The 23,910-nt window shown below is 34.2% G+C and overlaps 1 protein-coding gene across 2 annotated transcripts in view; it reads left to right on the top strand.

Annotated features, from left to right (window-relative positions):
• Positions 1-757: 757 nt before the first annotated feature.
• The window catches only part of LMLN (leishmanolysin like peptidase), a 58,733-nt gene continuing 35,580 nt past the window's right edge, over positions 758-23,910 (top strand). The window contains exons 1-9 of one of the 2 annotated variants that reach the window (XM_032481021.1): positions 758-991; positions 3,131-3,178; positions 11,201-11,298; positions 11,982-12,012; positions 12,368-12,450; positions 12,937-13,060; positions 14,745-14,923; positions 18,423-18,528; positions 21,716-21,810. In XM_032481021.1, the coding sequence (XP_032336912.1) occupies positions 773-991; positions 3,131-3,178; positions 11,201-11,298; positions 11,982-12,012; positions 12,368-12,450; positions 12,937-13,060; positions 14,745-14,923; positions 18,423-18,528; positions 21,716-21,810 (983 nt within the window). In that variant the 5' untranslated portion in view covers positions 758-772. The remainder of the gene's footprint in view (positions 992-3,130; positions 3,179-11,200; positions 11,299-11,981; positions 12,013-12,367; positions 12,451-12,936; positions 13,061-14,744; positions 14,924-18,422; positions 18,529-21,715; positions 21,811-23,910) is intronic. The other variant, XM_006180003.3, reaches the window with a different exon arrangement.

The raw sequence follows: 23,910 nt of genomic DNA, 5'->3' as shown, positions 1-23,910 counted from the left end.
TACATAATCTTCACCAACAAATTGTAAGTGCTTCGGGCCTTTCTGTTCTTCCTACCATTACAGTTCCTAGTATAGTAATTTATAAAACTCAATTCCTGGAATGACTGTTACAGTTCATTGCTTTTAATTTCTAGTTTTAATTCTTTCATGGGCAACAGGAAGATTTGTCCCAATTGCCAATTTTTTATAGTTCCTCACGGCTCAGTTTTTAAGGTAGTTGCCCTAATGGCAAGGATCTACCTACTCTCCGGAATTAATGCAGTTGCAGTTCTCAAATTAAGACAAATTACGGGATGTGATTGAAAAGTAATGAACACACCTGATTTTACAGAAATTGGTTCAAAATTGGTGACTCAGGATAAGTCAAAATGAAAATTATTCCATTGACCTTTTATACAGAGAGCTAAACCATAAAAACTTTTGCATCTGTATGTCTAAGCACCTGGCACGTAGTGAGTGCATATGTTTTCGATAAATAACTGAATTCAAAACAAAAACTCCCTTAGTAAGGACACCCACGTACTACCATGCCATTAACATTAACACCCGCTAGTCTTCTCACAGCCCGACTCACGTGGGCGGCCAAACGGCATTTATTGGCCGACTTCACGCGAATGAGACGCGTTGGACGTGATGCAACGCTCATCCGCGGTGAACTTCCTACGGGTGACGCTAGCCAATCAAAAAGCACCTTTCCGCCGCCTCGTCCCTCCACCTGCCTGGAGAGGCGAGGGGCGGGGCTGGCGCTGGGCGCGGAGGCGTCACGTACTCCATGGTAACGACGCTCGGCCTGAAGATGGCGGCCGAGTGGGGCAGAGGAGCGGGCTCCTCGGGTTCAGGCCGGGTTCTGAGCCGGTGGCATTGGAGCGGTTCTTTATGGGTCCGAGGCGTTTTACTCCTGTTGGGCGGGCTCCGGGCAAGCGCCACATCTATTCCAGTCTCCTTGGGCAGTTCCCCTCCCTGCCGGCACCACGTCCCCTCTGACTCTGAGGTAGGGCCACGGAGTGGTGGGAGCGGGCCCTATGAGGGTAAAGTAGTAAGGGAGGCGATGGCATAGAGGGTAGTGATTGGAACAAGGTGTACTGTAGGAGAAAGCCAGACTGGGCCAGAGGTTTTGAACTCTTAGAGGGCTGGGACCAGCTATCAACTCTTCCTGTACCACAACAAAGTGGCTCAGTTAGGCACTCAGAAAATCATGACTTTCCTGAGCGGAGGGTTGTGCTTAGCAGGTAGTCCTAGAGCAGTGGTTTTCAAACTTGAGCGTGCATCAGAATCACCTGAAGGGCTTGTTAAAACACAGATTGCTGCTGCATTCCCTCCCGCTGCCCAGTTCTGTCTCAGTAGGTATGGGATGGGGCCCCAGAATTTGCAGGTGAAGTTCCCAGATGGTTGCTGGTGCTGCTTGTCCAAGGACCACACTTTGGGAACCAAAACGTTCGGGAAGGAATTGATAGGAGAGCCAGGCAGAGGCATTGAAGGAATAGTGGGGGTTCTCTGAAGACAAAATTCAAGTTTAGTTTCACATTGCTTGCTTTACCCTGTTCTCCTGCCCTGGAAGTGTCTGCCTCTTTCCCATTACTTTTTTTCCCCCCTGTCTAAATTCTTTGATTTTAAGTTCCTTAACCTCAAGTCAGCCTGCTGAAACCACCCCAGCAGAATGTTCTTTTCATTTCGCAGTATGTCTTATCCGAACTCTTTACTGGCACTTAACCAAGTACTACTGTGGTGATAGCTTATGTTTCAGGCATATATTGCCTTTGCAGTTAGATTGTGATGTTCCTTGCGTATTAGACTTTGATTCCTCTACAGTACTTAGCTCCATGGAGTGCCCACAATAATCACTATTCTTTGAGGAAAGGAGAAAGTACCTGGGGCAGGGCTGCATATTGTGGTTGATTTTATAATTTGTCTCATTACTTTATCAAGAAAGATTAATCTGGAAGTTTTCAGTTCAGCTCAGAAATCTGACTAGTCATTTTTTTTGTAATTTCCAAAAATTTCTGTGCATGCTGTTCATAACCATATGTGCCAGAATACTGTTTGGGGTTTGTGTATTTCAGCTTTTATCATGACACTGCATTCTGGCTGAATTATTTATTTTTCAGTCTCTCAGCAACTTTTAAGTTTATAATACAGTATCATTGTTCGTAGTCACTATGTAGTGCATTAGATCTTCAGAACTTATTTATCTACTCTTTGCAAGTTTGTACCCTTAAACAACATCTCCTCAATTTCCCTATTCACCTGGTAAATACTTTTTAAAAATCATTCCCACAAAGCCCTGCACTTCTCTCTTTGAATTTAGATTAAAATAAGAGAAAGTAGTTCAGAGAACTGCAAAATCTCTGCTCTATAAGGAACCTAAATGGCTGTTTTCCTCTTGTGATTGTTGCCAGTGTACAAATCTTGTACTTACATTTGACAAATAGGGAAATTATCTCCAGGGGCAGCCCCTTTGCTTTTTGGAGAGATTATTGTTCTTTTTATAGAGCTGAAAACTCTTCCTGAAACTTCCACCCACTCTTCTTATTTATGGCTCATGCCTGAACAAACTTAATAGTGTTCGTGCTTCAGATATTAAAAGAAGCTATTAAGTTCTTCTTGAGAGTTCTCATCCCTAATTTTCCTAGTTCTTCACAGGGTATATAATAAGCAAGTCCTCCTAACCATTCTTTTTGCTTTTACCTGGACGCAAGTTATAGGCAAGTAGTGTTCATTGTACTCATATTAGTGGCTGCATCTCTTGTTAAATGCTATAGGAAGTTTCAGTAACTTTTTATTGTTAGTGCTGGGGAACTGCAAAGCATTTTGACTCATATAACTTGTTCTCAACTAAAAACTCTTTAAGTTTTGTTTTGTTTTTATTTTTTATTATGTAAACTAAAACAAAACTCAAAACCAGAATAGTTTGATGAACTCCCATGACCCTTCACCCAGCTTCAACACTTATCAGTATTCTCTCGTTCTGTTTCATATACTTCTGCCCATTCCCTATCATCCCACTGTTATTGTTCCTTTTAAGTTTTTTTTGGATAAGATTTATATATACTGAAATGCAGCAAACGCAGTAATTTACATCCATGTAAAACTCACAATCCTGTAATAATACAGAATATTCCCATGTCTCCAGAAATTTCCCTCCTATCCTGTGCCAGTCACTCTCTCCCATCCATCCCAGGTAACTATTGTTCTGATTTTTTTTTTTACATTAGATTTATGTTTTACATTAAATTAATTTTGCCTCTTCTAGAACTTTGTTTATATAAATGGAATTATATAATATGTACTGTTATATGGTAGATTACATTGAATTTTCTAATAGTAAATCAACCTTATATTTTTGGGATAAACTCTACTTGGTCATAATGTATTATACATTTAATATACTTCTGAATTCAATTTGCTAATAGATTAAGGATTTTTGCATCTATGTTTATGAGTAATATTGATTTATAATCTCCTTTTTTAGTGAAGTTTTTGTTAGCTTTGGATATCAGAATTATACCTGTGTTACATAATGAGTTGGGAGGTTCCATCATATATTTTCTAAAAGAGTTTATATGAAATTTCTTCCTTAAATGTTTAGAGTTTTCTTTGTAGAGAGTTTTAAAAAGTACTTTTATTGAACTATAATTTATATACCATTAAATTGACTTACTTAAGTGTCCAATTAAGTGATTTTCATTAAATTTACAGAGTTGCAAAACTATCACTACAATCCAATTTTAGAACATTTCCATCACCCTAGAAAGATCCCTTGTGTCCATTTATAGGAAATCCATATTTTCACTTCTGGCCCCAAGCAACCACTATGTAAGATTAGATAAATCCAATTTTTCTGATACAAGTATATTCATAGTTTCTGTTTGATCCTGTGTCAGTCTTGGTAACTTGTGTTTTTCAAGGAGTATATTTCATCAAGGAGTATATTTCATCAAGTTAAATTTATTGACAGAGTTGTTCATAATAATTTATCCTTTTGATATCTGTAGAATCTGTAGTGATATTTACTCTTTTATTTCTAATGTGGTAATTTGTGCTTGTTCTGTTTTATTCTAGTCCAATCTTTTTAGGGGCTTATTAATTTTATTAATCATTTAAAATAGCCTTACATTTTCCTGAGATTAAACCACACTTGATCATGTTATATTACTCTTTTTACATTTTGCTGGATTTGATTTACTAGTAGTTTTTTATGATTTTGCATATATATTCATGAGGGATATTTGTCTGTAGGTTTGTTTTTTTTTTAATTCAATAGCTTTGTTGAGTTTGGTATTAAGGTAATGCTGGCCTTACAGAATGAGTTAAGAAATATTTCTTCCTCTTCTATTTTCAGAGTTTGTGTACAATCAGTATTGTTTCTTCCTTAAATGTTTAGAATTCATGAATGGAGCTATCTCATTCTGGAATTTTCTCTTTTGGAGAGTTATAAACGATGAACTTATTTTCTTTAATAGATATTAGACTATTCAGGTTGTCTCTTTCTTCTTGATTGTGTTTGGTAAGTTATGTCCTTCAAAAAATTTCATCAAAGTGGTCAAATGTATGGAAATACAATTTTTCTTAATGTTTCCATTTGGTCTTCTAAATGTCTGTAAAGGGTTCTGGTTCCAATTCTAGTTTGTTGGTGGTTTTCCACACACCACCAAGCCACTCTCCAACACTAGCCGAGTGTCCTACAATTCAACTCAATTCTAACGCTGTCTACCTAGAGATAGCATCAGATTCCATAGGTTAAGTGTTCAGACCTACAATATTGCCCCCCTTTTCCCACTTGATGCCAATCCCAAGTCCATGTTATTCGTTCTTCTGACAAACCTATCAGAAGTTAAAACGACCCCCACCTTGGGTTTGGTTAATTTGCTAGGGAGGTTCACAGAACTCAGAGAAGATTTTACCTACTAGATTACTGGTTTATTATAAAAGGATGTAGCTCAAGAACAATCAGATGGAACAGATGTATAGGGCAAGATATGGAGAAAGGGCACAGAGTGTCAATGTTCTCTGAGCATGTCACTTTCCCAGAAATCTCCACGTGTTCACCACAATTGAAGCTCTCCAACCCCTATCCTTTCAGGTTTTATGGAGGTATTACATAGACATGATTGATTAAATCATTAGACATTGGTGAGTGAGCTTGATCTCCAGCCTTTCTCCTCTCCTCAGAGCTTAGAAAGGGTGGGGAAGGACTGAAAGTTCCAGTCTTCTATTCACATGGTTGACTCAGCTGGCAACCAGGCCCTATCTTTAGGTGCTTTCCAAAAGTTACCTCAGTAACATGACAAAAGACACCTTGATCACTTTTGTCATTTAAGAAATTCCAAGGGTTTTAGGAAATTCCATAAGTGGGACAAAGACCAAATATATTTTTATTATAAATCACAGTATCACAGTCTATAAAGTCTATTGTGATGTCTCTTGTTTCATTCTTGATATTGGTTATTGGTGTCTTCTCCCTTAATATTCTTAGAGGTTTATCAATTGTATTGATCCTCTCAGAGAATCGCTTCTTGGTTTCATTGATTTCTCATTATTATTTTTCTATTTTCCATTTAATTGATTTCTGTTCTTTATTATTTCCTTTCTTCTGCTTTCTTTGAGTTTAATATGCTCTTTTTCTAGTTTCTTAAGATGGAAGTTTAGATGATTAATTTGAGATTATTTTTGCACTTTAAATATTTTGTTATAAAGTTCTAAACTCTAACTATATCCTGCAAATATTAATTTGTTATAATCTTATTTTCATTCAATTAAAATATTTTCTAATCTTCTTTGTTACTTCATCTTTAACCTAAGAATTACTTAGAAGTTTATTGTTTGATTTTCTAGTATTTGGAGATTTCCCAGTTATCCTTTTGTAATTGCATTGTAGTTGAATTTAGTTATAGATAGAGAACACCCTTTATATGATTTCAGTCTTTTTATGTTTCTTAAGATTTGTTTTATAGCCAAAAATGCTGTCTATCCAGGTTAATGTTCCATGTGTACTTGAGAAGAATGAACATCCTCTTGTTGTTGGGGCAGGTGGTTGGTTCTATAAATGTCATTTAGGTCAAGTTAGTTTTAGTTCTGCCCAGGTCTCCCACATCCTTCCTGATTTTCTGTCTACTTGTATCGATTACTGAGATAGGAATGTTGAAGTCTCTAGCTCTAATTGTAGATTTGTCTATTTCTCGTCTTAGTTTTCAGTTTTTGCTTCATGTATTTTGAAGCTCTAGTGTTAGGTGTTTACACATTTTAGATTATTGTATTTTTTGGACACATTTAGCATTACATACTGACCCTCTCATTATCCCTGGAAATTAATACTCCTTGTTTTGAAATATGCTTTGTCTAATAACTAACATAGCTGCTCTGGTTTTCTTTTGATTAATGTTTGCATGATATATCTTGGGAAACCAGACATGTTTCTGATGAAACAAAATTATAAGTATATTTTAAGGCAGGACCAGAAAATCTAAACATAAAGTTCTCTCTGTCTTTTTGGGCTTCCTCCCTCCCTCCCTGTGTGCATCTGCATTACACATTAACCAGGCCTCCTCAAAGATGGAAATGCCTGCTCAACCAAAAAGATCAGTTTTTCCCTTTCTTCTGGTACTAGGAATGTAATTTCTTAAAAGAATAGCGTTCTTTCCCAACTCTGTAGGGGGTCACAGTGACTTGATGCTTGCTTTGGCTTTGTGTGTACTTACCTGGACTATATATCTTTGGTGAACTTTGTGTAAAATATCACTATGTCATTTTGATGTACGATCCTTTCTTGAAAATGTATGTGACTGTGCCTTTGACTTCTAACAGGTAGAAGGAACAGCTCTCAGAACTTCTGAGAGTGTGTCTCCCAGGTTATAATCCTCAGTTTGACTTGAATAAAATTCCCTTTCTTCTTCTTAACTTGTTAATTGAATTTTCCTCATTTCCAAGAGTCCTCTGCTAGTGGAATCACACAGGACATGCTTAATCCCTTCAGCAGTAATTTGTAACAACAAGCACAAAATGTTGTCTGCAGGGAAGCTCATCTGAGTCTAGGAGCCCAGGGTTTTTGTTGGAGATTGGTCATGTAGGCACCTTTTCACTCACTAACATTCCTGGCTCTGAGAAGTAAACAAATGTTCAGCATAAACTATATTATTTCTATTAACAGTTTTGGCACAATGAGACTCCCTTATCACTTAGGGAAGTTTTATATCACTGTAGGGGAACTATTTTCCATTCAAGTTCTTTGACCAGTGAAAGGTCAAATTTGCAAGTAGGCCTTTCTAAAGATAGCAGGCAGAGGCCTGCTATATTAACTGTTTTATGCACAATAGCCTTATATTTACTTATATATCATTTCCAGTTGTTTTCATTCCTTCATATAGACCTGGTATAAACTGAATGTTTGTTTCCCCCCCAAATTCATATGTTGAAATCCTAACTCTCAGCATAATGGTTAAGAGGTGAGGTCTTTGGTAGATGATTAGGTCTTGAAGGCAGAGCCCTTAGGAATGAGATTAATACCTGTATGAAAGAGCTCTTGGCCCCTTCTGCCAGGGGCTACAATGAAAATTTGAGAATATGGCCTTAAGAAACAAGAATTGGGCCCTCACTAGACACCCAGACTTCAAGTACCTTGATCTTGGACTTGCCATCCTCCAGAAGTGTGAGGAATAAATTTCTGTTGTTTATAAGCCACCAGTATGTGATATTCTGTTACAGCAGCCTGAGCTAAGACAAGATCCGAGGTACCATCTAGTGTCATTTCTGTTACCAAAAAGAACTTCCTTTAGTGTTTCCTGTGGTAGGGGTCTGCTGTTGATGAATTCTTTCCATTTCTGTGTATCTGAAATATCTGTATTTCCTCTTCTTTTTTGAGGAGGCGTTTCACTGGATACAGACTTAAGTGTTGAACAGCTTTCTTTTAACACTTGAACTATGTGTTCCATTGTCTTCTATCTTCATTTTTTAAAAATTAGTTAATTTTTAAAAGCAGTTTTAGATTCACTGTAAAATTATGAAGAAGGTACAGAGATTTCCCAAATACCCTGTTCCTCTTTACATGCATACAGCATTCCCAACCAGAGTGGTACTTTTGTTACAACTGATGAAACTGTGTTGACACGTCATAACCACCCAAAGTCTACAGTTTAAATTAGGGTTTACTCTTGGTGCTGTACATTATGTGGGTTTGGACAAATGTATACTGACATGTAACCATCATTACAGTATCATACAGGGTAGTTCACTGCCTTCAGAATCATCTGTGCTCCACCTATTCATTCCCACCCTTCCTTCCCTGGCAAACACTGATCTTTTTACTGTCATAATTTTGCCTTTTCCAGAATGTCATATAGTTGGAATCATATAGTATGTAATCTTTTCAGATTGGCTTCTTTCACTTACTGAGAAGTATTTAAGGTTACTCTATGTCTTTTCATAACTTCATAGGTCATCTTTTTTTTTTTTCTTTTTCTATAGAGGAATTGTTAGACGAGACTACCCAGATGCGAAAGGTACATAGGTCATCTTTTTAGCTCTGGATAATACTCCATTTCTGGATTTACCACTGTTTATTTATATATTCACATACTGAAGAACACATTGGCTGCTTTTAAGTTGTAGCAGTTATGAATAAAGTTGCTATAAACATCTGTAAACAAGTTTTTGTGTGGCTGTAAGTTTTTAACTCATTTGAGTAAATACCAAGGAGCATGATTACTGGGTAGTTATGGTAAAAATATGTTTAATTTTGTAAGAAACTGCCAAACTGTCTCCCAGCGTAGCTGTACATTTTGTATTCCCACCAGCAATGAATAACAGTTTCTGCTGCCCCACATCTTTGGCCAGCATTTGGTGTTGTATGTGTTCCAGATTTTGGCCAAAATCTGTCAAAGACCAGTTGACTGTATTTCTATGGATCTATTTCTGGGCTCTCTATTGTGTTCCATTGATCTATTTGTTTCTCTTTTGCCAGTATCACACTGTCTGGATACTGTAATTTTATAGTAAATCTTGAGGTCAGGTTTTCTCAGTCCTTCACCTTTGTTTTTTTTCTTTAACATTTTGTTAGCTATTCTGGGTCTTTTGCCCTTAATATAAACTTTGGAATCAGTTTGTTGACATTTCACAGTATAATTTGTGGGATTATGATTCAGATTTCATTTAATCTATAGATGAAGTTGGGAAGAATTGACATCTTGATAATATTTGAGTCTTCCCATCCATGGGCATGAACTGTCTCTCCATTTATTTAGTTCTTTTATTTGGGGGGGGGGAGTGTTACACTTGAAATTTAGTTTATTAATTTTTTATTAATAGATTTTATTTTTTATAGCAGTTTCAGGTTCACAGCAGAATTGAGCAGAAAATACAGAGAGTTTGCACATAGCCCTCCCCACCCACAAATATATACTCCTCTACCCTCAGTATCCCTCATCAATGTGGCATATTTGATAAAATCGATGAACCAACATGGGCACATTACTATCAACTAAAGTCCGTAGTTTACATTAGGGTTCACTCTTTTTTTTTTGTTTTAAACTTTTTTTTATTGAGTTGTAGTCATTTTACAATGTTGTGTAAAATTCCAATGTAGAGCACAATTTTTCAGTTATACTTGAACATACATATATTCATTGTCACATTTTTTTCCCACTATGAGCTACCACAAGATCTTGTATATATTTCCCTGTGCTATACAGTGTAATCTTGTTTATCTATTCTGCATATGCCTATCAGTATTTACAAATTTTGAACTCCCAGTCTGTCCTTTCCCACCCCCCTCCACCTTAGGGTTCACTCTTGATGTTGTATATTCTATGGGTTTTGACAAATGCATAATGACATGTAGTCACCACTGTAGAATCATACAGAATAATTTCATTGCCCTAAAAATCCCTTGTGTGCCATCTATTCTTTCCCTCCTCTCTCTCCCAAACCCCTGGAAATCATTATCTTTTTATTGTTTCTGTAGCTTTCCCTTTTCCAGAATGTCATTTGGTTGGAATCATATAGTCTGTAACCTTTTCAGACTGGCTTCTTTCATTTAGTAATATGTCTTTTAAGTTTCTTCTAGATCTTTCATGGTTTGATAGCTCATTTCTTTTTTTTTTTTTACTGCACATGTATTTTTTAATTTACATATATGTACTGTTCATTGTTTCTAAGAATGTTTAGAGCTTTAGCTTTTAAACTTACATAGTTATCAAAGGAATAAAGCCAACCAAAAAATAAGAATTAATTAAAAAAGATACATACACCCTGCTGTTAACAGCGACATTATTTACAGTTGCCAAGATACGGAAGCATCCTAAGTGCACATCAATAGTTGAATAGATAAAGATGCAGTATATACGTATTATATAATGGAATACAACTCACCTATAAGAAAGAAGGATATTTTGCCATTTGCGGCCCTTCATTCACTTTTTTTTTTTTTCACTTCAAAAACCAGAATTTTATAACTGGCACAAACATTTCTATTGCATAAAAAACAACAAAATACCTAGAAATACTCCGAAAACCGAAATGACACAAAGAAATGGAAAGATTTCTTTGCTCTTGGATTGAAAGAATCAACACTATCAAAATGGCCACACTACCCAAAGCAATCCACAGATCCAGTGCAACCCATGTCAAAATACTCATGACATTCCTCAAAGAACTAGAACAAGCAATTCCAAAATTTATAAGGAACCACAAAAGACCCCAAACAGCCAAAGCAGTATTTTGTAGGTCTTTCTTTCTTTCTTCTTTTTGTTCTCTTTCCTTATGGTTTGATGACTAGAGAAGTTCCTTTAACATTTGTTGTAAAGCTGGTTTGGTGCTGAAATCTTTTAGCTTTTGTTTATCTGTGAAGCTTTTGATTTCTCCCTCAAATGTGAACAGAAGCTTTGCTGGATAGAGTATTCTTGGTTGTAAATTTTCCCCTTTCATCACTTTAAATATATCTTGCCATTCCCTTCTGGCCTGTAGATTTTCTGCTGAAAAATCAGCTGATAACCTTGTCAGTTCCCTTGTATGTTATTTATTGCATTTCTCTTGCTAATTTTAATATTTTCTCCTTATCCTTAATTTTTGTCCGTTTCATAACTATGTGTTCCTCTTTGGGTTGACCCTGTGTGGTACTCTCTGTGCTTTAGTTTATTAATTTTAAGTTGGGACCTCAATTAGCTAATCTATACTTTTTTCCCCCCAAATCTATTCCTTTTTTTTTTTTCAGGTGATAAATAAGGTCCATCTTAAGGCAAATCATGTTGTAAAGAGAGATATTAATGAACATTTAAGAATCAAGATTGTCTATGATAAAAGTATTGAAGAGTAAGTACACCATTATTTTGTCATCTTTTTAAATTAAGAATCAAACTATTGAAGATAGTTTCATCTGTTACCTAGAGTTCCATAGATGGAACTAGGTGCTAATGCACCCTCAAAATGGAATTAAGCTAAATATGCTTTTTAGTTTGGAAAGATGAATGCCATAGGATATGGTTTGACTCTACACATCATGAATAATTTAAACAGAACCAGTGTATATCTACTTGGATTTGGTCAGTAACAGACCTAGAAGGCACTTCCACAATAAGTACTTGGAGGAAAATAAGAGGAAGTACTAATGTATACAATAATGAGAATATTTATGAAGTTATTAACCAGAGAGATGATGTAGCCTAATTTTTAGTTTAGTGTAAGGGGAGTCCAGAAAGCAGGTAAAATAATGAATCTGTAGTAGTTTTTAAACAGGTACTAGGAGTAATTGATGTCTTTCCCTATCTTTAATTTTCCGAAGAAATGAAGCAGTATGTTATCATGCCTGGCGTTGTGTTTTGGCACAGAATAAACTCTTAAATGCTCATTGAGGTAAACTGAGATTTGAGGGGACTGGTACTGCATGTTTCCACAAAGCATTCCTTGGGGCTCCTGCCAGATGTATTCTGAACAAATGAGACTGTACTCTGCCCTTAGCATGGCAATTTTTATGTTTTATGTCATTATATTTTCAGGTTGCTCCCTGAGAAAAGATACCTTGTAAAGGTATGTAATAAGTACTCATGGCTTGAATTGAATACTTAAAATGGGTGGATTTTGTTGTATGTAAATTTTACTTCAGTAATGAGGAATATATACATGACTATTTTGTGAATGACTGAATAAAAGATGTTAGTAGTGAATATATTTATACTTTTCACCAATATATTTATCAAGTTATAAAATGAGAAGGCTAACTTAATATCAAATGTGAACTTGTATCTAACTAGTATCTGTATTCCAGAATTATAAGGCCTTTTCCTTCTTTCCCCTTAGTCATGAATATCCTATGCTTGCTTGTTATAAATATAATTCATCTTTTGGCAGTAATTCTGACTGGTTTTTTTCCACTTTTATTTAGAACAAACTTTTCCCACAAGCTGTTTATTATTTAGAGAAGACTTTTCAGGTCCGTAGACCTGCGGGCACTATATTACTTAGCAGGTATGTCACATTACACACAGGTCATTTTCTTCCATTGTTTAGGACTTTGTCCTCCCCATTCTGTCAGTTGGCAAGTTATGTAATTTATACTAGAATAGTCTATTATGCTGGCTCTTAGAGACCAAACTGCAAGGTATCTAAAAAGAATAAAAGAGAATCTGCTGTATAATCATTCTTTCCCTGATTTTCCATTATAAGGTGACCCAATGGATCTTTTCCTCAGATATGGTTATCCCCTGTTCCCCACATCTCCTTCCTCCCTCCTTTATGTGTATAGTATTGGCTTTTGAAGTATCTGAGTGTTTGAAAACCCGGATCAGGAGGACTTCCCATGGAACCAAAATTCTTTCTTTGTCTACTTTTCTAACTAAAATAGTAACCATTATTAATGAACAAAATATAGCAGCCGCTAGTTTTTTACAGTGTTTTAGCTGCTGTTAACTAATCTTTTTTTTCTAATTAAATTGATGTGCAAATGACCTGAAGACAATGTGCAACAAACCAATACCAATACCTACGAAAGGAAAATGATCACCATAGATGCTGTACTGAGAAATGTGCAGAGCATACAAAATGTGGCCCAGTTATAGTGCCTGAGGAGCACCTCCAGGTAATTCACCCTACTCTTAGCAATGTTTTTATTCTTTAGAATAAACTTAGTACAAATTTTGAATCTCTGCTTGTCACCAAGAAGCTTTTACAGACAAGTTCAAAAGCTTAATTCTTCTACCAAAATTAATCAAGTTAGGTATGCTGATTTTATTTTTTCATTGGTTTTCAAATGAATTTAATGATTTTTTTTCTCCTTTTTTTCCCTTTTTTCAATTTACCTCTGGGGCTGCTGAATCATTTCAGCTTAAACTTTATCTTTGCCCACCAGAGCATCTTTTAGTAGGTATATACCTCAGTATTTTTGGGGAGGTGGTTAATTAGGCTTACCTATTTATTTGTTTTTAATGGAGTTACCAGGGAAGGAACCCATGACCTCGTGCATGCTAAGCATGCATCCTAAACTCTGAGCTATATCCTCGCCCCATACCTTAGTATTTTTAAAGGGCAATTTAACATTATCTCTTAAAATTAAAAAAACTTGTATGCTTCAACCCAACCTAGAAATATATTCTATAAAAATACTTGTGTGTAATATATATTCACAGATATTCTTTGCAAAACTATAAATATGCCTATATTAATATTAGTTAAATTATGATATAATTTATTGAGAATACAAATTTCTTGAGAGTGTAAAGGGTTTTAGGGATATGTTTAAAAACTAAAACAATTTGTTAATTACGTATTTATCTCTTTTCCTAAGACATTTAGAGACATTTCTTAGGCATCTAAAACACTTTGTTTTGCTTTTTTCTAAAGTTATTTTTTGTTTGTTTTTAATTCTCTTGGCTTTTCCAAATTCTGCTTTCTACTTATCTTCTTCAGGGTCCTGATTTTTTTTTTTTTTTAAACAAATGAGTGATCCTGGGAAAGAATGCTTTAAAATCATAGCTTTTCATAACATCAGCTAGTAATATATTAAAGTAATTAAATTTTAAAATTATATATACATGTGTTAGAGAAGCAAGAGTAAACATTGTAATGAAATGAGGATTTCTGTTTTTTCTCTCTCTACAAACATCACTAATATCTAAGAAAACCCCACCATTTACTGATTTTTCTATTTATAATTTGGAGATTATGATTCTTTAGGAGCTTTGATAGAAGAAGTTCTCTAAAAAGCAGATCTTAAAAGAATAATTTGCTTAGGAAAGTAGAAACAAGAGTAGTATTACAAGACGAATTTAACTTTTTACCTTATATACTTTTGTATTATCTGAATTTCTAATAAGATAAATGAATTACTTTATAATAGAAATAGATTTCCATTAGATAAAAAGTTGTTATTGATTAATTTTGAAATAACTATAGATTCACAGGAAGTTGCAAAAAAAATGTGTACAAGGAGGTCCCTTATAATCTTCACCTAGTTTGAGGGTTTAAAAAAACCTTTTATATTTCTGTCTTTTTTGCATCCTGATTGGATGCCCTTTATAAATAGCAATTTTTTATTTTAATTAAGATTATACATTTATGATTATTATATATAAAGTAGCAATTTTAGTAAAATAAAATTAGAGATAGGAATTGAGTACAGAGAAGTATGCGATTTGATAAAAGTTGTGGGATAATAAATAAAAATTAAATCATACATATTTAGAGTCTGGATTCACTATAAATTAAAAGTCCCTATAGCTAATTTTATCTCTGTTCTGATTTTCTGTTGTCCCCCATGGGCTTAGCAATGCAGAGTCTGCTGTGGGGGTAAGTGGCCCTGTGGAGCAGTGGGTGTACCAGACCAGGAGGGCGTCCCGGACGCAGACTTTGTTCTTTATGTTGGTGCCCTGGCTACTGAGAGGTGCAGCCATGAAAACATCATCTCTTATGCAGCCTATTGTCAGCAGGAAGCAAAAATGGACAGGTAAACTTTCCCCTGAGACTTATTCCCCAATATCTAATATAGGAACTCTTAAACAAACCATATTATAAGTGTTTAGAGTACAGGAAGTTTGCATTTGCCAGATTGCGTCTCGTAATAAAAAAAACGGGCTGGGGCTGCGATGGGGGATTCAGGTTATAGGACTGTTATGCATGTGGTAATGTAAATACCAATGCCAAAGAAAAAGTCTACTGTCAATAGCGTTCTCTTCGGAAAGTAGTAAATACCTCTCTAAGAAAACAATTTGAACTTTAATATTAGCTCTTCTGTGCTAAACTGTAAGATGTTAAAAATAACTGTTCATCTAATTGTCATATAACTTGATATGTCCTTAGCCCAATTATCTCTTAAAAATGTAGAGTCTTTTTTATTTATAAAATATTTTAAAAAAATTTTCTTTGTGAAGCAGCCTTGAAATGAAGTTATTATACATATGGAAGACTGTCACACACCAGACAAAGCAATGAAAGGCAGTGGAAGTTGCCATGTCTCAGAATACTTTGTATGTGACATTCTCAGATCTAGGAGAGTTAATGTGACCAGTTCATGTGTATGTAAGGACCACTGCTGAGTTCCTGAACATTCACCTATCTGTCAAAGACTAGATGACTTTAAAGAGATGTTTCATTTCTATTGATATGTAATTAATTTAAGGGAAAAATAAAAGAAATTGTTAGTTGAACCAAGTAGACAATAAAAAGGCAACACTGATATATACTTCAGAATTAAACTGTCAAAACTGAAGGTGGTAAGGAGGTCAAAATCAGCATCGTGGATTGTGAAAGCAGTCTGTTAGCATGATACTGTGTAATTGTTGATCCGTGAAATCAACTCAAAAATCTTTAGCTCTGAATGTTGAAAATGTTTTGAGTCAAATATTGAGTGTATTACTGAAGAAGAAAGTGCTATAATGCTTTTGCAAATATATATGTACTACTGTTTAGTAAAAAGAATATATGTATTTAATAGTGTTCTTTTTCCCCTGAGACACTGTCATTATGGTGTAATTAATGATGTCTCCATATCAAGGAAATGTATTTGAAGTGCTAACTGAATCATAAGTTACTTGATAAAATGAGATGCTTTTTAAAGTAGATGACTTTGAGAAATATACCTTCATAATAGCAGTGCTGCAAAATCATGGGTCTTTATCTTAAGTTGACCTAAACCATATGGATTGTACACACACAGTTTCATTTTTAATATACTCTTGAGTGTTGAAAGAATATTGCAAAACAGTATATATAATATTTCATATCTGTTTTTAAAAAAATCTGTGTATTTGAATGTGCTAAAGAAAAAGTCAGAAATAACCACCTATCCCAATTTTCTCAGGAGTTAACCTTGTTTTAGCCCTAAAAGTCCCATAATCCTGGGAAACCCCACAGCCCTGGGCAAACAGGGATGGCTGGTCACCCTAAACATAAAGCATCCCATTTGTTGATAGCAGTTACCTGTGTAGGTGAATTTAGTGGCAGTAAATTGTAAAATAGGGAGTTTTTCCTTTTTTCTTAGTACATTTCTATAGTTTGGATATATATATACGCTTTACAATGAGCTTTTATTACTTTTTTAAAATAAAAAACATGTTAAAGTGAACCTTATGTATTAAGAACAGAATGACTTCCCTCGGGAGTTGCGGGGAGGGATATAAAATCCCATGGTGGTTCTAGGGGTAGGTCTAGATTAGTTCATCTCTGTTCAGCATCTAATAATACTGAAAGTACTTAGAGTATCTAATTGTCTTCTGGGGAAAGAATCCAGCACAGGAGTTGTCACACAGATGAGGATCCCATAGCCCAGAGGTGTGTTTCAGTTTCATTGCACTGCTAGTATGTTTCTTTAAAGCACTTAAGCATTTCATTTACATTCCATATGAATGACTAGCTTAAAGAATAAATGTTCCTTGTATCAATGAATTTGAAGCTACCCATATATGTCTTCTCATAACTGAGGAAGATTTTGGTTTCTTCTGAGGAGAAATTGATGTTAGAAGAAAGAGTAGTATCTTCAGTTGTTCTTTTTGACTCTTTCTGATAGTGATGAAACTCTATCAAAACTGCTGAGGAAACTGCTATATTGCATTAATTCATTCCATAAATGTTTGAGTGCCTAAATATGTTGCCAGCAGACTAGGTGAACAAAATAGACATATGTACCTGCCTCGTGGAACTTAACAAATTACAGAGGAAGACAAGATATCAATTAAATACAGTTACAAATAGACCTGTGACTTCAAAATATGATAAATACTTTGTAGAAAAAAAACAGGGTGCTACAACATAAAAGAGAACAAAAGGGAGAAACATAATTTAGATTAATCGGGCAAAGAATGCCTCTGTGAAAAAGTGAAACTTTAAGTATAACCTGAAAATTCTTAGGCTTTAGCCAGATAAAGAGCTGGAGAAAAGAGCTTGTGTTAGGAAAAAGCTGTGGATACTGGTGCTGTTAGAAGCCGCTTCAGCAGAAACTGTTTGAGAGATGCATTGAAGGGAGAAGCAGATAGGACTGTTTTATTCTAAATGCTGTAGGAAGTCCTTGATGGGGTTTAAGCCTGACAGTGACATTTATATTTTAGAGGTCACCATGGCAATATTTTGGTGATTTTGGCAATATTTCATACTTTTCTAAGTATAAGTCTGTTGTTTTGAAGTATGAAGAAAGTGCACTGTATTTTTTTACCTAAATAAGGCAAATGTTACTCTGTAGGCCATCACCATTTGGGGAGGTTTGTGGCGTTTCTGGGGTAAATGTTAAGGTAGTGCTGGGAGAAAAGACCTTGGGGTTACTTACCATTGCTGTTTGTCACAGCTTTTGAAAGACATGTAATTGCATGGTGAAACTGACTGAATTACTCGGGTCCTAATCAGCTCTTGGACTCTCAGGCTCTAGGCTCAGAAAGCGATGTAGAATTCTTTAGATTCTAGAAGGTGTAAAGGAAGATGATAAGAAGATAAAAATCTCCATGTGATTGAAGGCATTGTTGGTGTGGGAGAAAGGGAATAGTGAAATGGAGATAAGAAGATTCAGCCACTTGCAGCAACGTGAATGGTTTGCGTATTGCACTGTTGTATATCTAGTTTCCCTTTCTACCTGCTTGCCTGTCCCTGTGCCTGTACATATAGTGAAATGCTGAAGTCAGATGAATTTTGCAGGTAAAATAGTGTTAGAATTAGTTTTTCAGTTTGTCCCCTTTTTGGTATGTGTTTTACATATTTTACAGATTCACACTGAAGTGTAATTAACTGACTCTGCCCTTTTTGTGGGAACAGGTGTTGGTTAGCTATGCCATAGGAAAACACAGGTACATGTCTTGAAAGTAGAAGATAGTGAAAGTTAGATGTTATGTTAGAAAATGACATTTGATATTTAGCAAAAATGTTTCTGAAATTTATCAGTTGTTGATAGAAAAGTATAGGTTAATAAATATAATACTTATTATCTTGGAATATAATAAAAAATTCAATGTCTGTTTTAACAGGCCAATAGCAGGATATGCTAACCTGTGTCCAAATATGATCTCTACCCAGCCTCAGGAGTTTATTGGAATGCTGTCCACAGTGAAACATGAGATTATTCATGCCCTGGTAAATTTTGCTGTTAACTACTATTCTTTCCTTCATGCCTTGATTTTCTGATTATATGCTCATTTTGATGTATATATTAAAATTTAAGATTTTGTGGATTCTCATTGTTAATTTCCTCACTATACTGTTACATAAAAGAATGTACTTACCTATAAGAGTACATAATAATTCAGATATGATGGGGCATCTGGTTGACATAATACTCTCACTTGTTTAAAAAAATGTTTTACTCTGCTTGTAATTTTTTATAACTTTGAGATTGTTTCAAATTAAAATTATTTTTAAATGGCTTAAAAAAAAGATTATATGGATTGTTAGAACATTTTCAGTAAAACCTAGTTAATTAGGCCTCTTCCAATAGATAATTTTTAATGATTAGGATAGCAGCTATCCTATCAGAATAGCAGTTGAATTTTATTACCTAAAGTAATTAAACATGTAAATTCATTGGGCAAATAGGAGTTTTGAAAATTTGATTAAGCTTCTTAAGAAAGAAAAAACTTAGTAATTAAAAAGAATTCACTTTCATCTGAAATAATAACTGGTATGCTAATTATAGATCTTTCTTACCTCTTACAGAGATCTCATTTCTAAAAGTCCTCTTGATCTATTTAGGCTTTCTAAATTTTTAGTTATTTATACAAACTGATTCAGAACTTCTCCTTGCTTTTCCCCAGTTGGTCTAAAATAATGAACTATTACGATATATCTGGGAAATTAAATGAAATTACCTAAGACCTAGGAAATGTTCTCCTGATGTCATTATGTATTTAGATGGGAGTAAAATGCAGTGATTAAGAGACAGAATGGATCACACAGATCTAGGTGTGAATCTCCTTACCTCTACCTCTCAAAATCTTTGGGATCTTTTACAAATTATAACCTTTATAAGCCTCTGTTTCATCTATAAAATGAAGATAGTGGTACATACTACAATAGTTTTTTTTTCTTGAAGAGTAAATAAAACAAAATGTATAAATAGCTTAGCACCATGCTATATATAGTAAAGTATAATAAAATTAGTCGCTATTATTAGTCTTACTTAGTGAGCTGTCGTGTATGACCTTGAAATGCAAGCCTCAGATCAGCAAATACCGTGAATAATTCAGTGAAACTCTAGTATAACCAGATAGCACTTATGTCCTTTAGGTAAGGAGATTCTAAAATGAGTCATCTGTTTTTATTTTATTAAAAAAAAGTAAGTTGAACCTGCTAATTGTGATGAAACACAAGCATCATTCTAAGTAACACTGTAAGCTTTAAAAACTATAATTAATGTTAAGAGAACCAGAAAAAAACAGCAGGTTTTAAGTCTACTACATAAGTGAACATGAATGCAGAGGTCCCAGACATGAGGTTAATTAGGTTATGAACAGGGAGATCACAAAAGAAAAGGTGCAGTTGGCCAAGAAATGTATAAGAACATATTCAGTCTGACTTTAGCAGTCAGAGAATCACAAATTAAAGCAAAACACCATTGAATATAAAAGCAGGTATGAGAGTTACTATGCACATTGACTTCAAGGTAGTGTTTACCTCTGGGAAGAGATGGAGGAGAAAGAGTTTAGATAATAGGACTTCATAGATATTTATTCTGCTGTTTTTTTTTTTTAATGTCTGAAGAAAATATGGCAAAACTAATATCTTAAATCCTCTTAGACAGGATGCATAAGTTTCTATTAGATTTTAAAACTTTTTTGTATATTTGAATTATTTTACAAATTGTTAAAACCTAAGAAACTTTAAATATTAATTCAAGTCTCAAAGACCATCCTGGAAGATGGCAAGAATTAAAAGTTTAACAAATGCAGATATTCCCTATAAAGTTATATATGCTCATAGCTGTCAAATACAATCATTCATGGTACTTTAAATACTAGATATGTCCTCTGAAATGTGAGTGCTTAGAAAAATTTTCAAGTTGATAGGGTGGAAAAAATGTGTGTTTAGCATATTATGAAGGATGAGGCACATCATACTATTTTAAGCTTTATACAACCTCAGTGCCTTGTATCTTAAAAACTCTTTAGATTTTCTTAGATGATGCCATCAAATGGGCTTTGCATCTTCAGAGATTAAAAAAGAAGAAATGTAGGAATAAAAGAATAATCTGGATTCCATTAATCATTTTGGCAAGCCTTGACTGACACTGAGGCCACAGTTAAGTAAGCAAACAAACTTGCCAAAGAAATTGATCATTTAAGTGGTCATTTGTGATTGTTAGTTATTTGGATATAAACTATAGTATATTCTCAATGTATAAAACATATTTAAATAGTTACAAAAGTGCTTTGTTTTGGTTATCAGTTATAAGAAAGAAAGCAAGAAAAGAAATAACACTAATGAAATTGGAGATGTCAAATGTCAATAATTTTTTTTTTTTTGCCTCATTTTCTCATTTTATTTGGGAGTTGAGGGATAGAGAATGGGACTTTGAATGCCTTTATGTGAAGTTTCTATTATCTCATTAAAATTGAAGACTTCATAAAATACTATTTATTGTGCTTTTAATCTCTAAAAATACTTTTTAAAAATGGGATTATAAACCTATAAATTCACATTGTAAAAAAACTTTTAGAAATACGATTATTTATACATTATCCTACCAACCAAAAGAACCATGGCTAATCTTTTGATACATGTTTGCAGTCTTTCTTCCAAAGTGTACACCCACCCACACACACATTTCCATTTCCAGTCTTATTTTTTTCCCCCTTAGGTATAAATGTATATTAAGTATGGACTTTGGGTTCAAAGACTTTGAATTGTTGTGAGTGCTCTTATGAGCTCAGCCGCCTACTCTAAACTATATTGTTAATTGTTCTAAATAGTACCATTCCCTGGTTGCATTTGTAGAGATTATTAGTAAGTTTATGTAAAAAGGATCAACTGTGATAAACACACCCTTAAACAAATAAATGCATTGTCTATACCACTACCAAAGAATGTCTTTTTTACTATTACTTTTGGTTTCCTCACTTACTTACCTCAAGTAATTGGAATTTAAAATTCATAATAGGGACACTTAATTTTTATCCAGTTTCAGTATGTGGCAAATTCCTGTAAAAGTATTGGTGTGGTGTTTTTATGTTATATCAGTGTTCTCTTTTGATAGTGGCATGTTATATTGTCTATAATCAAATCTAATATTTTTCACTGTAAGACATTTTGAACTTTTTTCTTACAGGGTTTCTCTGCTGGGCTATTTGCGTTCTACCATGATAAAGATGGAAATCCTCTAACGTCAAGATTTGCAGACGGTCTTCCACCTTTTAATTATAGGTATTTGTTACTTTTGTTCTTGTTCTTCTCATAGCAGGGTGCTAAGACTAGAATCTAAGAATCATAGCATGTTCAGTGCCATACGTAACAGTGGTTTAACGACTAGCCTGGGAAAATTGTATATCCTACATGACAGGATGTAAGAGGTCATTTAGCTTCACCTTTTCATTTTACAGATGAAGTAATTGAGATGGAGAAAGCTTAAGTGACTCGTCCAAAGAGCCAGGACTCTTCTTGCCAGGCAGGGCTCTTTTCCACCACTCTGTAACTTGTATTACTTCATAGGATAGTCAGGCCATGGGAAAATGTGGGTTGGTTTTATTTTGGTTTATTAATAATTATTGCCTGTATAATTTACATGTTAACTGATAAACATTTACATGTTAACTGATATTTAGCACAGCATATTATCAGTGATCTAGAAGCTAAGGACCTAAAAGAAATAATACTGAGAAATACTAAAAAGAAGAAATTATCAAGAATTTTATATAGAATATCCGTCACAGAACTATAACCATTTGCATGCATTTATGTAAAAAATAAATCTCTAAATTAAGAGCACACGCCTACAAGAAGACATGTACACAAATGTTCATGACACTTTTGTTATTGACCAAAAAATGGAAACCACCAAAATGTCCATCAATAGAAGAATGGGTAAATAAACTGTGATATGTGCCTATAATTGAAAACTACAAGGCCCTAAAAAAGAACACAATGCTACATGTAGTAGCATTTATGAATATCACAGTTATATAATATTGAGCAAAATACATCAGTTAGTCCAGTTGTATGGAGTTTAAAAATAGTCAACGATAAAAGATTAGTAGTTTTACCTGAAGTGGCAGGCTATCAAATGCCGAACAAGTTGAATAGATTGAGAAGTGGCACAAGGAAGCCTGGGAGTGCTGACGCTGTTCCATATCTTTACCAGGTAGTGGCATATGGATGCAGAATAAAAAATTAATTAATTCTTATATGTAGAATTTGTTCATTTTATGTATATTTTACTTTAAATACAAAGATATCTATTTAGGTAGCTAGAATTAAATAAGTATTAAAACATAATGTAAAAACATAAAAAGATAATGCTGTATTCACCATAATATTTTTTAGAGTACATGTGAAGAAACAAAATTCTAATGTAGAAATAGATGTTTTACTTCCTAGATTGTTTGTGTTCATTTGGTGGTATGGGAGAAGTCTGGTCTATCCTAAGAATTGTGGTCTTTATGGGAAACATATCATCTACGTAGTGATGTGGGTAAGGAGGAGATACTTACACACCAGGACCATTGTTAAGCTCGTAATTTGCAGTGCATTCTTACATTCAGGGTATTCCTCAAAAGCAGGAAATCTTACAGTATAAATGGAGATAATGGAGTAATAAACTTCAGGTGTTATAAAGAGTTGAATTTGGCCCTAACCTATTTATTTGGAGAAACCTTTAATCTTGAAATGTAAATGAAATGAAATCCTCAATGAAGAGGATACTGGAGTTATTAATAAGGTAAAAAACTGTTTATTTTCTTGCTGGCTTTTTTCACTATTTATGTTTAAACATTGCCTTGCCACAGAAAAAGAAAAGGAATTAAGAATAATGTCTTTAAGGTATGAGTGGATGAACAGATGTATGATACAACAAATATAACAAAATGTTAATTGTAGAGTCTAAGTAATGGTTGTTGGGTAGGCAGATATTCACCATACAGTCCTTGAATTGTTTAAAATAATGGTGAGAAAAAAAATAGCCTCTTCATATTCTGTTTTGTTAAGAATGAGAGATTCATAGGGTCAGTGGTAGAAGTAGTCTAGGAAAAAGATACCGGTTATAGGAAGAAATTTAAATGATGTTCATTATAATTTTCTGTAACAAAAAATATGGCACTTTTGCAGTAGTGCTTTTATTTGTGTAAGATAGATTCCCCCAAAAGAGATTGTTGGTTTTCTCCCATTTAGTTTTTTATTTCATTTATCATGTTTTTGCCATACAGAAAAGTTTTTAAATTTTATATTATTAAATTCATATACTTTTCCATTATGGGTTAAGAAAGTTTGTTCTGCTCTCCAAAGATTATAGAAATATTCTTTTAAATTTTT

Source organism: Camelus ferus, chromosome 1 (genome assembly GCF_009834535.1).
Source record: "Camelus ferus isolate YT-003-E chromosome 1, BCGSAC_Cfer_1.0, whole genome shotgun sequence".
In the NCBI taxonomy this organism is placed as follows: Eukaryota; Metazoa; Chordata; class Mammalia; order Artiodactyla; family Camelidae; genus Camelus; species Camelus ferus.
Note: the sequence above shows the minus strand (reverse complement) of the source record. Positions and strands in the feature narration are given on the sequence as shown.